At 51.8% G+C, this 14,404-nt stretch overlaps 1 protein-coding gene across 1 annotated transcript in view; it reads right to left on the reverse strand.

Annotated features, from left to right (window-relative positions):
* The window catches only part of LOC138351512 (uncharacterized), a 97,437-nt gene extending 85,596 nt beyond the window's left edge, over positions 1-11,841 (reverse strand). Inside the window, exon 1 of the mRNA XM_069303320.1 lies at positions 11,628-11,841. Coding sequence (XP_069159421.1) covers positions 11,628-11,829 — 202 coding nt within the window. The 5' untranslated portion in view covers positions 11,830-11,841. The remainder of the gene's footprint in view (positions 1-11,627) is intronic.
* Between the last annotated feature and the right edge of the window lie 2,563 nt (positions 11,842-14,404).

Consider the following 14,404-nt stretch of genomic DNA (forward strand, 5'->3'; position numbering starts at 1 on the left):
CCTGGGGTAGTGTTCCTGGGGTAGTGTTCCTGGGGTAGTGTTCCTGGGTAGTGTTCGTGGGTAGTGTTCATGGGTAGTGTTCCTGGGTAGTGTTCCTGGGTAGTGTTCCTGGGTAGTGTTCCTGGGGTAGTGTTCCTGGGGTAGTGTTCCTGGGTAGTGTTCCTGGGTAGTGTTCCTGGGGTAGTGTTCCTGGGTAGTGTTCCTGGGTAGTGTTCCTGGGGTAGTGTTCCTGGGGTAGTGTTCCTGGGGTAGTGTTCCTGGGTAGTGTTCCTGGGGTAGTGTTCCTGGGTAGTGTTCCTGGGTAGTGTTCCTGGGGTAGTGATCCTGGGTAGTGTTCCTGGGTAGTGTTCCTGGGTAGTGTTCCTGGGTAGTGTTCCTAGGTAGTGTTCCTGGGTAGTGTTCCTGGGGTAGTGTTCCTGGGGTAGTGTTCCTGGGTAGTGTTCCTGGGTAGTGTTCCTGTGTAGTGTTCCTGAGTAGTGTTCCTGGGTAGTGTTCCTGGGGTAGGGTTCCTGGGGTAGTGTTCCTGGGGTAGTGTTCCTGGGTGGTGTTCCTGGGTAGTGTTCCTGGGGTAGTGTTCCTGGGTAGTGTTCCTGGGTAGTGTTCCTGGGTAGTGTTCCTGGGGTAGTGTTCCTGGGTAGTGTTCCTGGGTAGTGTTCCTGGGGTAGTGTTCCTGGGTAGTGTTCCTGGGTAGTGTTCCTGGGTAGTGTTCCTGGGTAGTGTTCCTGGGGTAGTGTTCCTGGGTAGTGTTCCTGGGTAGTGTTCCTGGGTAGTGTTCCTGGGGTAGTGTTCCTGGGGTAGTGTTCCTGGGTAGGGTAGTGTTCCTGGGGTAGTGTTCCTTGGGTAGTGTTCCTGGGTAGTGTTCCTGGGGTAGTGTTCCTGGGGTAGTGTTCCTGGGTAGTGTTCCTGGGGTAGTGTTCCTGGGTAGTGTTCCTGGGTAGTGTTCCTGGGTAGTGTTCCTGGGGTAGTGTTCCTGGGTAGTGTTCCTGGGGTAGTGTTCCTGGGTAGTGTTCCTGGGTAGTGTTCCTGGGGTAGTGTTCCTGGGTAGTGTTCGTGGGGTAGTGTTCCTGGGGTAGTGTTCCTGGGTAGTGTTCCTGGGTAGTGTTCCTGGGTAGTGTTCGTGGGTAGTGTTCGTGGGTACTGTTCGTGGGTAGTATCCGTGGGGTAGTGTTCCTGGGGTAGTGTTCCTGGGTAGTGTTCCTGTGGTAGTGTTCCTGGGGTAGTGTTCCTGGGTAGTGTTCCTGGGGTAGTGTTCCTGGGGTAGTGTTCCTGGGGTAGTGTTCCTGGGTAGTGTTCCTGGGGTAGTGTTCCTGGGTAGTGTTCGTGGGGTAGTGTTAATGGGGTAGTGTTCCTGGGTAGTGTTCCTGGGTAGTGTTCCTGGGTAGTGTTCCTGGGGTAGTGTTCCTGGGGTAGGGTTCCTGGAGTAGTGTTCCTGGGGTAGTGTTCCTGGGGTAGTGTTCCTGGGTAGTGTTCCTGGGTAGTGTTCCTGGGGTAGTGTTCCTGGGTAGTGTTCCTGGGGTAGTGTTCCTGGGTAGTGTTCCTGGGGTAGTGTTCCTGGAGTAGTGTTCCTGGGGTAGTGTTCCTGGGTAGTGTTCCTGGGTAGTGTTCCTGGGGTAGTGTTCCTGGGTAGTGTTCCTGGGGTAGTGTTCCTGGGTAGTGTTCCTGGGGTAGTGTTCCTGGGGTAGTGTTCCTGGGTAGTGTTCCTGGGTAGTGTTCCTGGGTAGTGTTCCTGGGGTAGTGTTCCTGGGGTAGTGTTCCTGGGTAGTGTTCCTGGGGTAGTGTTCGTGGGGTAGTGTTCCTGGGTAGTGTTCCTGGGTAGTGTTCCAGGGATAGTGTTCCTGGGGTAGTGTTCCTGGGGTAGTGTTCCTCGGTAGTGTTCCTGGGGTAGTGTTCCTGGGTAGTGTTCCTGGGTAGTGTTCCTGGGGTAGTGTTCTTGGGTAGTGTTCCTGGGTAGTGTTCCTGGGTAGTGTTCCTGGGTAGTGTTCCTGGGGTAGTGTTCCTGGGTAGTGTTCCTCGGTAGTGTTCCTGGGTAGTGTTCCTTGGGTAGTGTTCTTGGGTAGTGTTCCTGGGTAGTGTTCCTGGGTAGTGTTCCTGGGTAGTGTTCCTGGGGTAGTGTTCTTGGGTAGTGTTCCTGGGTAGTGTTCCTGGGTAGTGTTCCTGGGTAGTGTTCCTGGGTAGTGTTCCTGGGTAGTGTTCCTGGGTAGTGTTCCTGGGTAGTGTTCGTGGGTAGTGTTCCTGGGTAGTGTTCGTGGGTAGTGTTCCTGGGTACTGTTCCTGGGGTAGTGTTCCTGGGTAGTGTTCCTGGGTAGTGTTCGTGGGTAGTGTTCCTGGGTAGTGTTCGTGGGTAGTGTTCCTGGGTACTGTTCCTGGGGTAGTGTTCCTGGGTAGTGTTCCTGGGTAGTGTTCCTCGGTAGTGTTCCTGGGTAGTGTTCCTGGGGTAGTGTTCTTGGGTAGTGTTCCTGGATAGTGTTCGTGGGTAGTGTTCCTGGGTAGTGTTCCTGGGTAGTGTTCGTGGGTAGTGTTCGTGGGTAGTGTTCCTGGGGTAGTGTTCCTGGGTAGTGTTCCTAGGTAGTGTTCCTGGGTAGTGTTCCTGGGGTAGTGTTCCTGGGGTAGTGTTCCTGGGTAGTGTTCCTGGGTAGTGTTCCTGTGTAGTGTTCCTGTGTAGTGTTCCTGGGTAGTGTTCCTGGGGTAGGGTTCCTGGGGTAGTGTTCCTGGGGTAGTGTTCCTGGGTGGTGTTCCTGGGTAGTGTTCCTGGGGTAGTGTTCCTGGGTAGTGTTCCTGGGTAGTGTTCCTGGGGTAGTGTTCCTGGGTAGTGTTCCTGGGTAGTGTTCCTGGGGTAGTGTTCCTGGGTAGTGTTCCTGGGTAGTGTTCCTGGGTAGTGTTCCTGGGTAGTGTTCCTGGGGTAGTGTTCCTGGGTAGTGTTCCTGGGTAGTGTTCCTGGGTAGTGTTCCTGGGTAGTGTTCCTGGGGTAGTGTTCCTGGGGTAGTGTTCCTGGGTAGGGTAGTGTTCCTGGGGTAGTGTTCCTTGGGTAGTGTTCCTGGGTAGTGTTCCTGGGGTAGTGTTCCTGGGGTAGTGTTCCTGGGTAGTGTTCCTGGGGTAGTGTTCCTGGGTAGTGTTCCTGGGTAGTGTTCCTGGGTAGTGTTCCTGGGGTAGTGTTCCTGGGGTAGTGTTCCTGGGTAGTGTTCCTGGGGTAGTGTTCCTGGGTAGTGTTCCTGGGTAGTGTTCCTGGGGTAGTGTTCCTGGGTAGTGTTCGTGGGGTAGTGTTCCTGGGGTAGTGTTCCTGGGTAGTGTTCCTGGGTAGTGTTCCTGGGTAGTGTTCGTGGGTAGTGTTCGTGGGTACTGTTCGTGGGTAGTATCCGTGGGGTAGTGTTCCTGGGGTAGTGTTCCTGGGTAGTGTTCCTGTGGTAGTGTTCCTGGGGTAGTGTTCCTGGGTAGTGTTCCTGGGGTAGTGTTCCTGGGGTAGTGTTCCTGGGGTAGTGTTCCTGGGTAGTGTTCCTGGGGTAGTGTTCCTGGGTAGTGTTCGTGGGGTAGTGTTAATGGGGTAGTGTTCCTGGGTAGTGTTCCTGGGTAGTGTTCCTGGGTAGTGTTCCTGGGGTAGTGTTCCTGGGGTAGGGTTCCTGGAGTAGTGTTCCTGGGGTAGTGTTCCTGGGGTAGTGTTCCTGGGTAGTGTTCCTGGGTAGTGTTCCTGGGGTAGTGTTCCTGGGTAGTGTTCCTGGGGTAGTGTTCCTGGGTAGTGTTCCTGGGGTAGTGTTCCTGGAGTAGTGTTCCTGGGGTAGTGTTCCTGGGTAGTGTTCCTGGGTAGTGTTCCTGGGGTAGTGTTCCTGGGTAGTGTTCCTGGGGTAGTGTTCCTGGGTAGTGTTCCTGGGGTAGTGTTCCTGGGGTAGTGTTCCTGGGTAGTGTTCCTGGGTAGTGTTCCTGGGTAGTGTTCCTGGGGTAGTGTTCCTGGGGTAGTGTTCCTGGGTAGTGTTCCTGGGGTAGTGTTCGTGGGGTAGTGTTCCTGGGTAGTGTTCCTGGGTAGTGTTCCAGGGATAGTGTTCCTGGGGTAGTGTTCCTGGGGTAGTGTTCCTCGGTAGTGTTCCTGGGGTAGTGTTCCTGGGTAGTGTTCCTGGGTAGTGTTCCTGGGGTAGTGTTCTTGGGTAGTGTTCCTGGGTAGTGTTCCTGGGTAGTGTTCCTGGGTAGTGTTCCTGGGGTAGTGTTCCTGGGTAGTGTTCCTCGGTAGTGTTCCTGGGTAGTGTTCCTGGGGTAGTGTTCTTGGGTAGTGTTCCTGGATAGTGTTCGTGGGTAGTGTTCCTGGGTAGTGTTCCTGGGTAGTGTTCGTGGGTAGTGTTCGTGGGTAGTGTTCCTGGGGTAGTGTTCCTGGGGTAGTGTTCCTGGAGTAGTGTTCCTGGGGTAGTGTTCCTGGGGTAGTGTTCCTGGGTAGTGTTCCTGGGTAGTGTTCCTGGGTAGTGTTCCTGGGGTAGTGTTCCTGGGTAGTGTTCCTGGGGTAGTGTTCCTGGGTAGTGTTCCTGGGGTAGTGTTCCTGGAGTAGTGTTCCTGGGGTAGTGTTCCTGGGTAGTGTTCCTGGGTAGTGTTCCTGGGGTAGTGTTCCTGGGTAGTGTTCCTGGGGTAGTGTTCCTGGGTAGTGTTCCTGGGGTAGTGTTCCTGGGGTAGTGTTCCTGGGTAGTGTTCCTGGGTAGTGTTCCTGGGTAGTGTTCCTGGGGTAGTGTTCCTGGGGTAGTGTTCCTGGGTAGTGTTCCTGGGGTAGTGTTCGTGGGGTAGTGTTCCTGGGTAGTGTTCCTGGGTAGTGTTCCAGGGATAGTGTTCCTGGGGTAGTGTTCCTGGGGTAGTGTTCCTCGGTAGTGTTCCTGGGGTAGTGTTCCTGGGTAGTGTTCCTGGGTAGTGTTCCTGGGGTAGTGTTCTTGGGTAGTGTTCCTGGGTAGTGTTCCTGGGTAGTGTTCCTGGGTAGTGTTCCTGGGGTAGTGTTCCTGGGTAGTGTTCCTCGGTAGTGTTCCTGGGTAGTGTTCCTGGGGTAGTGTTCTTGGGTAGTGTTCCTGGATAGTGTTCGTGGGTAGTGTTCCTGGGTAGTGTTCCTGGGTAGTGTTCGTGGGTAGTGTTCGTGGGTAGTGTTCCTGGGGTAGTGTTCCTGGGGTAGTGTTCCTGGAGTAGTGTTCCTGGGGTAGTGTTCCTGGGGTAGTGTTCCTGGGTAGTGTTCCTGGGTAGTGTTCCTGGGTAGTGTTCCTGGGGTAGTGTTCCTGGGGTAGTGTTCCTGGGTAGTGTTCCTGGGTAGTGTTCCTGGGTAGTGTTCGTGGGTAGTGTTCCTGGGGTAGTGTTCCTGGGGTAGTGTTCCTGGGTAGTGTTCCTGGGTAGTGTTCCTGGGTAGTGTTCCTGGGTAGTGTTCCTGGGGTAGTGTTCCTGGGTAGTGTTCCTGGGGTAGTGTTCCTGGGTAGTGTTCCTGGGTAGTGTTCCTGGGGTAGTGATCCTGGGTAGTGTTCCTGGGTAGTGTTCCTGGGTAGTGTTCCTGGGTAGTGTTCCTAGGTAGTGTTCCTGGGTAGTGTTCCTGGGGTAGTGTTCCTGGGGTAGTGTTCCTGGGTAGTGTTCCTGGGTAGTGTTCCTGTGTAGTGTTCCTGAGTAGTGTTCCTGGGTAGTGTTCCTGGGGTAGGGTTCCTGGGGTAGTGTTCCTGGGGTAGTGTTCCTGGGTGGTGTTCCTGGGTAGTGTTCCTGGGGTAGTGTTCCTGGGTAGTGTTCCTGGGTAGTGTTCCTGGGGTAGTGTTCCTGGGTAGTGTTCCTGGGTAGTGTTCCTGGGGTAGTGTTCCTGGGTAGTGTTCCTGGGTAGTGTTCCTGGGTAGTGTTCCTGGGTAGTGTTCCTGGGTAGTGTTCCTGGGTAGTGTTCCTGGGTAGTGTTCCTGGGTAGTGTTCCTGGGTAGTGTTCCTGGGGTAGTGTTCCTGGGGTAGTGTTCCTGGGTAGGGTAGTGTTCCTGGGGTAGTGTTCCTTGGGTAGTGTTCCTGGGTAGTGTTCCTGGGGTAGTGTTCCTGGGGTAGTGTTCCTGGGTAGTGTTCCTGGGGTAGTGTTCCTGGGTAGTGTTCCTGGGTAGTGTTCCTGGGTAGTGTTCCTGGGGTAGTGTTCCTGGGTAGTGTTCCTGGGGTAGTGTTCCTGGGTAGTGTTCCTGGGTAGTGTTCCTGGGGTAGTGTTCCTGGGTAGTGTTCGTGGGGTAGTGTTCCTGGGGTAGTGTTCCTGGGTAGTGTTCCTGGGTAGTGTTCCTGGGTAGTGTTCGTGGGTAGTGTTCGTGGGTACTGTTCGTGGGTAGTATCCGTGGGGTAGTGTTCCTGGGGTAGTGTTCCTGGGTAGTGTTCCTGTGGTAGTGTTCCTGGGGTAGTGTTCCTGGGTAGTGTTCCTGGGGTAGTGTTCCTGGGGTAGTGTTCCTGGGGTAGTGTTCCTGGGTAGTGTTCCTGGGGTAGTGTTCCTGGGTAGTGTTCGTGGGGTAGTGTTAATGGGGTAGTGTTCCTGGGTAGTGTTCCTGGGTAGTGTTCCTGGGTAGTGTTCCTGGGGTAGTGTTCCTGGGGTAGGGTTCCTGGAGTAGTGTTCCTGGGGTAGTGTTCCTGGGGTAGTGTTCCTGGGTAGTGTTCCTGGGTAGTGTTCCTGGGGTAGTGTTCCTGGGTAGTGTTCCTGGGGTAGTGTTCCTGGGTAGTGTTCCTGGGGTAGTGTTCCTGGAGTAGTGTTCCTGGGGTAGTGTTCCTGGGTAGTGTTCCTGGGTAGTGTTCCTGGGGTAGTGTTCCTGGGTAGTGTTCCTGGGGTAGTGTTCCTGGGTAGTGTTCCTGGGGTAGTGTTCCTGGGGTAGTGTTCCTGGGTAGTGTTCCTGGGTAGTGTTCCTGGGTAGTGTTCCTGGGGTAGTGTTCCTGGGGTAGTGTTCCTGGGTAGTGTTCCTGGGGTAGTGTTCGTGGGGTAGTGTTCCTGGGTAGTGTTCCTGGGTAGTGTTCCAGGGATAGTGTTCCTGGGGTAGTGTTCCTGGGGTAGTGTTCCTCGGTAGTGTTCCTGGGGTAGTGTTCCTGGGTAGTGTTCCTGGGTAGTGTTCCTGGGGTAGTGTTCTTGGGTAGTGTTCCTGGGTAGTGTTCCTGGGTAGTGTTCCTGGGTAGTGTTCCTGGGGTAGTGTTCCTGGGTAGTGTTCCTCGGTAGTGTTCCTGGGTAGTGTTCCTTGGGTAGTGTTCTTGGGTAGTGTTCCTGGGTAGTGTTCCTGGGTAGTGTTCCTGGGTAGTGTTCCTGGGGTAGTGTTCTTGGGTAGTGTTCCTGGGTAGTGTTCCTGGGTAGTGTTCCTGGGTAGTGTTCCTGGGTAGTGTTCCTGGGTAGTGTTCCTGGGTAGTGTTCCTGGGTAGTGTTCGTGGGTAGTGTTCCTGGGTAGTGTTCGTGGGTAGTGTTCCTGGGTACTGTTCCTGGGGTAGTGTTCCTGGGTAGTGTTCCTGGGTAGTGTTCGTGGGTAGTGTTCCTGGGTAGTGTTCGTGGGTAGTGTTCCTGGGTACTGTTCCTGGGGTAGTGTTCCTGGGTAGTGTTCCTGGGTAGTGTTCCTCGGTAGTGTTCCTGGGTAGTGTTCCTGGGGTAGTGTTCTTGGGTAGTGTTCCTGGATAGTGTTCGTGGGTAGTGTTCCTGGGTAGTGTTCCTGGGTAGTGTTCGTGGGTAGTGTTCGTGGGTAGTGTTCCTGGGGTAGTGTTCCTGGGTAGTGTTCCTAGGTAGTGTTCCTGGGTAGTGTTCCTGGGGTAGTGTTCCTGGGGTAGTGTTCCTGGGTAGTGTTCCTGGGTAGTGTTCCTGTGTAGTGTTCCTGTGTAGTGTTCCTGGGTAGTGTTCCTGGGGTAGGGTTCCTGGGGTAGTGTTCCTGGGGTAGTGTTCCTGGGTGGTGTTCCTGGGTAGTGTTCCTGGGGTAGTGTTCCTGGGTAGTGTTCCTGGGTAGTGTTCCTGGGGTAGTGTTCCTGGGTAGTGTTCCTGGGTAGTGTTCCTGGGGTAGTGTTCCTGGGTAGTGTTCCTGGGTAGTGTTCCTGGGTAGTGTTCCTGGGTAGTGTTCCTGGGGTAGTGTTCCTGGGTAGTGTTCCTGGGTAGTGTTCCTGGGTAGTGTTCCTGGGTAGTGTTCCTGGGGTAGTGTTCCTGGGGTAGTGTTCCTGGGTAGGGTAGTGTTCCTGGGGTAGTGTTCCTTGGGTAGTGTTCCTGGGTAGTGTTCCTGGGGTAGTGTTCCTGGGGTAGTGTTCCTGGGTAGTGTTCCTGGGGTAGTGTTCCTGGGTAGTGTTCCTGGGTAGTGTTCCTGGGTAGTGTTCCTGGGGTAGTGTTCCTGGGGTAGTGTTCCTGGGTAGTGTTCCTGGGGTAGTGTTCCTGGGTAGTGTTCCTGGGTAGTGTTCCTGGGGTAGTGTTCCTGGGTAGTGTTCGTGGGGTAGTGTTCCTGGGGTAGTGTTCCTGGGTAGTGTTCCTGGGTAGTGTTCCTGGGTAGTGTTCGTGGGTAGTGTTCGTGGGTACTGTTCGTGGGTAGTATCCGTGGGGTAGTGTTCCTGGGGTAGTGTTCCTGGGTAGTGTTCCTGTGGTAGTGTTCCTGGGGTAGTGTTCCTGGGTAGTGTTCCTGGGGTAGTGTTCCTGGGGTAGTGTTCCTGGGGTAGTGTTCCTGGGTAGTGTTCCTGGGGTAGTGTTCCTGGGTAGTGTTCGTGGGGTAGTGTTAATGGGGTAGTGTTCCTGGGTAGTGTTCCTGGGTAGTGTTCCTGGGTAGTGTTCCTGGGGTAGTGTTCCTGGGGTAGGGTTCCTGGAGTAGTGTTCCTGGGGTAGTGTTCCTGGGGTAGTGTTCCTGGGTAGTGTTCCTGGGTAGTGTTCCTGGGGTAGTGTTCCTGGGTAGTGTTCCTGGGGTAGTGTTCCTGGGTAGTGTTCCTGGGGTAGTGTTCCTGGAGTAGTGTTCCTGGGGTAGTGTTCCTGGGTAGTGTTCCTGGGTAGTGTTCCTGGGGTAGTGTTCCTGGGTAGTGTTCCTGGGGTAGTGTTCCTGGGTAGTGTTCCTGGGGTAGTGTTCCTGGGGTAGTGTTCCTGGGTAGTGTTCCTGGGTAGTGTTCCTGGGTAGTGTTCCTGGGGTAGTGTTCCTGGGGTAGTGTTCCTGGGTAGGGTAGTGTTCCTGGGGTAGTGTTCCTTGGGTAGTGTTCCTGGGTAGTGTTCCTGGGGTAGTGTTCCTGGGGTAGTGTTCCTGGGTAGTGTTCCTGGGGTAGTGTTCCTGGGTAGTGTTCCTGGGTAGTGTTCCTGGGTAGTGTTCCTGGGGTAGTGTTCCTGGGGTAGTGTTCCTGGGTAGTGTTCCTGGGGTAGTGTTCCTGGGTAGTGTTCCTGGGTAGTGTTCCTGGGGTAGTGTTCCTGGGTAGTGTTCGTGGGGTAGTGTTCCTGGGGTAGTGTTCCTGGGTAGTGTTCCTGGGTAGTGTTCCTGGGTAGTGTTCGTGGGTAGTGTTCGTGGGTACTGTTCGTGGGTAGTATCCGTGGGGTAGTGTTCCTGGGGTAGTGTTCCTGGGTAGTGTTCCTGTGGTAGTGTTCCTGGGGTAGTGTTCCTGGGTAGTGTTCCTGGGGTAGTGTTCCTGGGGTAGTGTTCCTGGGGTAGTGTTCCTGGGTAGTGTTCCTGGGGTAGTGTTCCTGGGTAGTGTTCGTGGGGTAGTGTTAATGGGGTAGTGTTCCTGGGTAGTGTTCCTGGGTAGTGTTCCTGGGTAGTGTTCCTGGGGTAGTGTTCCTGGGGTAGGGTTCCTGGAGTAGTGTTCCTGGGGTAGTGTTCCTGGGGTAGTGTTCCTGGGTAGTGTTCCTGGGTAGTGTTCCTGGGGTAGTGTTCCTGGGTAGTGTTCCTGGGGTAGTGTTCCTGGGTAGTGTTCCTGGGGTAGTGTTCCTGGAGTAGTGTTCCTGGGGTAGTGTTCCTGGGTAGTGTTCCTGGGTAGTGTTCCTGGGGTAGTGTTCCTGGGTAGTGTTCCTGGGGTAGTGTTCCTGGGTAGTGTTCCTGGGGTAGTGTTCCTGGGGTAGTGTTCCTGGGTAGTGTTCCTGGGTAGTGTTCCTGGGTAGTGTTCCTGGGGTAGTGTTCCTGGGGTAGTGTTCCTGGGTAGTGTTCCTGGGGTAGTGTTCGTGGGGTAGTGTTCCTGGGTAGTGTTCCTGGGTAGTGTTCCAGGGATAGTGTTCCTGGGGTAGTGTTCCTGGGGTAGTGTTCCTCGGTAGTGTTCCTGGGGTAGTGTTCCTGGGTAGTGTTCCTGGGTAGTGTTCCTGGGTTAGTGTTCTTGGGTAGTGTTCCTGGGTAGTGTTCCTGGGTAGTGTTCCTGGGTAGTGTTCCTGGGGTAGTGTTCCTGGGTAGTGTTCCTCGGTAGTGTTCCTGGGTAGTGTTCCTGGGGTAGTGTTCTTGGGTAGTGTTCCTGGATAGTGTTCGTGGGTAGTGTTCCTGGGTAGTGTTCCTGGGTAGTGTTCGTGGGTAGTGTTCGTGGGTAGTGTTCCTGGGGTAGTGTTCCTGGGGTAGTGTTCCTGGAGTAGTGTTCCTGGGGTAGTGTTCCTGGGGTAGTGTTCCTGGGTAGTGTTCCTGGGTAGTGTTCCTGGGTAGTGTTCCTGGGGTAGTGTTCCTGGGGTAGTGTTCCTGGGTAGTGTTCCTGGGTAGTGTTCCTGGGTAGTGTTCGTGGGTAGTGTTCCTGGGGTAGTGTTCCTGGGGTAGTGTTCCTGGGTAGTGTTCCTGGGTAGTGTTCCTGGGTAGTGTTCCTGGGTAGTGTTCCTGGGGTAGTGTTCCTGGCCAGTGTTCCTGGGGTAGTGTTCCTGGGGTAGTGTTCCTGGGGTAGTGTTCGTGGGTAGTGTTCGTGGGTAGTGTTCGTGGGTAGTGTTCCTGGGGTAGTGTTCCTGGGTAGTGTTCGTGGGTAGTGTTCCTGGGGTAGTGTTCCTGGGTAGTGTTCCTGGGTAGTGTTCCTGGGTAGTGTTCGTGGGTAGTGTTCCTGGGGTAGTGTTCCTGGGGTAGTGTTCCTGGGTAGTGTTCCTGGGGTAGTGTTCCTGGGGTAGTGTTCCTGGGTAGTGTTCCTGGGTAGTGTTCCTGGGGTAGTGTTCCTGGGTAGTGTTCCTGGGTAGTGTTCCTGGGTAGTGTTCCTGGGGTAGTGTTCCTGGGTAGTGTTCCTGGGTAGTGTTCCTGGGTAGTGTTCCTGGGGTAGTGTTCCTGGGTAGTGTTCCTGGGTAGTGTTCCTGGGGTAGTGTTCCTGGGTAGTGTTCCTGGGTAGTGTTCCTGGGGTAGTGTTCCTGGGTAGTGTTCCTGGGGTAGTGTTCCTGGGGTAGTGTTCCTGGGTAGTGTTCCTGGGGTAGTGTTCCTGGGGTAGTGTTCCTGGGTAGTGTTCGTGGGTAGTGTTCCTGGGGTAGTGTTCCTGGGTAGTGTTCCTGGGTAGTGTTCCTGGGTAGTGTTCCTGGGTAGTGTTCCTGGGTAGTGTTCGTGGGTAGTTTTCCTGGGTAGTGTTCCTGGGGTAGTGTTCCTGGGTAGTGTTCCTGGGTAGTGTTCCTGGGTAGTGTTCCTGGGTAGTGTTCGTGGGTAGTTTTCCTGGGTAGTGTTCCTGGGTAGTGTTCCTGGAAGGAAGAAGGTAACACTAGTACAACACTATTATACTCCTCACTAGTGCACTCATTCCTTCAAGAAGTCTTGAAGGAAGAAGTTAGTCAATACCCATAAAGGTGAAGAAGACACATCGTTGAATCTTGCAGTGTAGCGCACAGAGGGTGATGACACTGACGGAGTAGTTGTATGTGGTTAGGTAACAGCTGCCAGGGTAGCTGTCTAGCTTGTAGAGAGTCTGGGAGGCCGCCCACGCCCACACGCACGCCCACACGCACGCCCACACCAGCACCTGTCTTGCCACGAGCTCCATACCAACAGATCAACAACCTGTTAAAAATAATGTCATTTGAAACATGTCAGATTCGTTCTCGCTTGCAACCCGTTCTCGCAAATTAAATAAGTCAATATTGACTTATTAAATATGTGCATAGGTGACATACTTAACATAATAGATACCCTTAAAAAAATTCATAGAAAACACCGACCTTACCTAACCTACTTAGTATGTTAAGATAAGCATCTTATTGCTTCGTAATTACAATTATTACCTAACCTATAATAGGTGTAGGTTAAGTAATAATTGTAATTACGAAGCAATAAGATGCTTATCTTAAGATACTAATAAGGTCGGTCGGTCGGTCGGTAAGGTCGGTGTTTTCTATGAATCTTTTTAAGGGGTATCTATTATGTTTAGTATGTCACCTATGCACGTAGTTAATAAGTCAATATTGACTTTACGAATTTGCGAGAACGGGTTGTACAATTAAATCCAGTAGGAACCTCTGAACATCAAATTATAAATGTCTTGTGACGTTTTCAATAATTTGCACATATTATACATATAGATATCAGTTTATATACTTAAAGTTAATTAATAGCAGTGAATATATATTTCCATATATATTGCTAATAGGTGTATATAAGCTTGCAAATGTAACTAGTTTCAGGAATACCTGGCTGTACTAGGGCTTATCTCCTTCCATGTCCTCACTTGCCCTCATATCCCAGACTCCCACTCTCTTATCTCTATTTCCCTATCCCCCCCCCCCTCTCTTCCCATCTGCCCCCCCCCCTTCTCCAAATATATCCCTTTTCACCCTTCTTATCTCCTCTCCTTCCTTATCCCACTCCTTCTTTCATCCTTTTCCCTTTCTCTTGCCTCTCAATCATCGTTCCCTGTCTCTCCTCTCTCTCACCCCTTCCCCCTCTCCCCCTGTCTCTAGCCTCTCTCTTCAAATAGCCACCCATCTCCCCATTCTCTACCTATCTCTGTTTCTGTTTACCACTGTCTTTCTCTGTGTCTGCCTCGGTCTCTGTTGTTATTTTTCTCTATTTTCCTGTCTCTTTTTACCCTGGTCGAGCCTCTCTGCAGGATAAGAAACAGATAATATTTTTCTTTTTAATTTTCGTTATCAAACTATATATGTTGGCGGGCAGTGTCAAACATCACCATGGGGGTAAGAATGTCGCCTGGTACACAAGGCCTGTTGAATTCTGGTGATAATAACCATCCTATGTCATCATGTACCACAGACCATTCCTCTTGCAGAGTAGGGTGACGCTAGCCCTAAACGTCTGGCCTCCAACCTTAGACAGACAGACTTATATTTAAACAGGGTGTTCTAAAATTAGCTATCTATTTCTATGAAATTGGACGAATCTAATAATGACCTATATAATTTCCTTCTTTTACTTAGTTTTGATACAAAAACAGATAGATTTATATATCGTAAGTCAAGTCTCAATGGAGAACTTCATCCTCGAACGACTGTCGTTATTGTCACGTTCTGTCCCTCGGCGTCGTGTTCGCACGTCGTCCAGCACCAGATCCAGTTTTTTTCAATGTGTTCACAAGTTCAGGAGTCACTTTCTCTTCAAGACTGATTATGTGAATTTTCAATGTGAATCTTTCTCTGAATTTATTATACCCCGGTCCTTTGATGCAGGATGTTACAACACAGATGTGTTCAATTGTGAAGACTAATAATAAACAGCAGCTCCCCAATGACTCTGTAATATCTCAATTGCTCAAACAATTCTGTGTTAGCGATAAGACCTGCCATCAATGTATTATTACTTACTGTATATATATTAGCTCTTGAAATAGAACATTCTCTGTAACTATAAGGTGTGATGGATAGATGAAATTGTTTATGTAATAATCTAAGATGAGGTCTGGTAAAGACCTTTTGTGCCCTCTGTAATGCTTTTTTCCCTACCGCTCACAGGATGAGTATGGGGTGCACAATAAACTAGCCGCTTCCGACGGCAACAATCAAGATGTGTTCATGTGTATTCATTATTAGGGCTTGGGCCTCGGAAAAGAGATAACCTAATTTATATATATATATTTTTTTTACATTTATAACATATATTACAAATAATAAACATCAATAAACATCAGATGTGTTTAAAATCATCCGCTTTCATAGGTGATAATTACCTATGTGTGTGTGTGTGTGTACTCACCTAGTTGTGCTTGCGGAGGTTGAGCTCTGGCTCTTTGGTCCCGCCTCTCAACTGTCAATCAACTGGTGTACAGATTCCTGACCCTTCTGGACTCTATTAAATCTACATTTGTAACTGTAATTAATGCATTCCATTTGTTAACTACTATAACACTGAACAAATCCTTTCTAATGTCTCTGTGGCTCATCTGGGTACTAAGTTTCCACTTGTGTCCCCTTGTTCGTGTTCCACCCGTGCTAAATAGCTTGTCTTTGTCCATCCTCTCAATTCCCCGGAGATTGTAGGTGATTATCATGTCTCCCCTTACTCTTCTGTCTTCCAGGGTTGTGAGGTTTAGCTCCCGCAGCCTTTCCTCGTAGATCATACCTCTCAGTTCTGGAACTAGTCTGGTGGCATACCTCTGAATCTTCTCTAAC

This window comes from Procambarus clarkii, chromosome 50 (genome assembly GCF_040958095.1).
Source record: "Procambarus clarkii isolate CNS0578487 chromosome 50, FALCON_Pclarkii_2.0, whole genome shotgun sequence".
Lineage (NCBI taxonomy): Eukaryota > Metazoa > Arthropoda > Malacostraca > Decapoda > Cambaridae > Procambarus > Procambarus clarkii.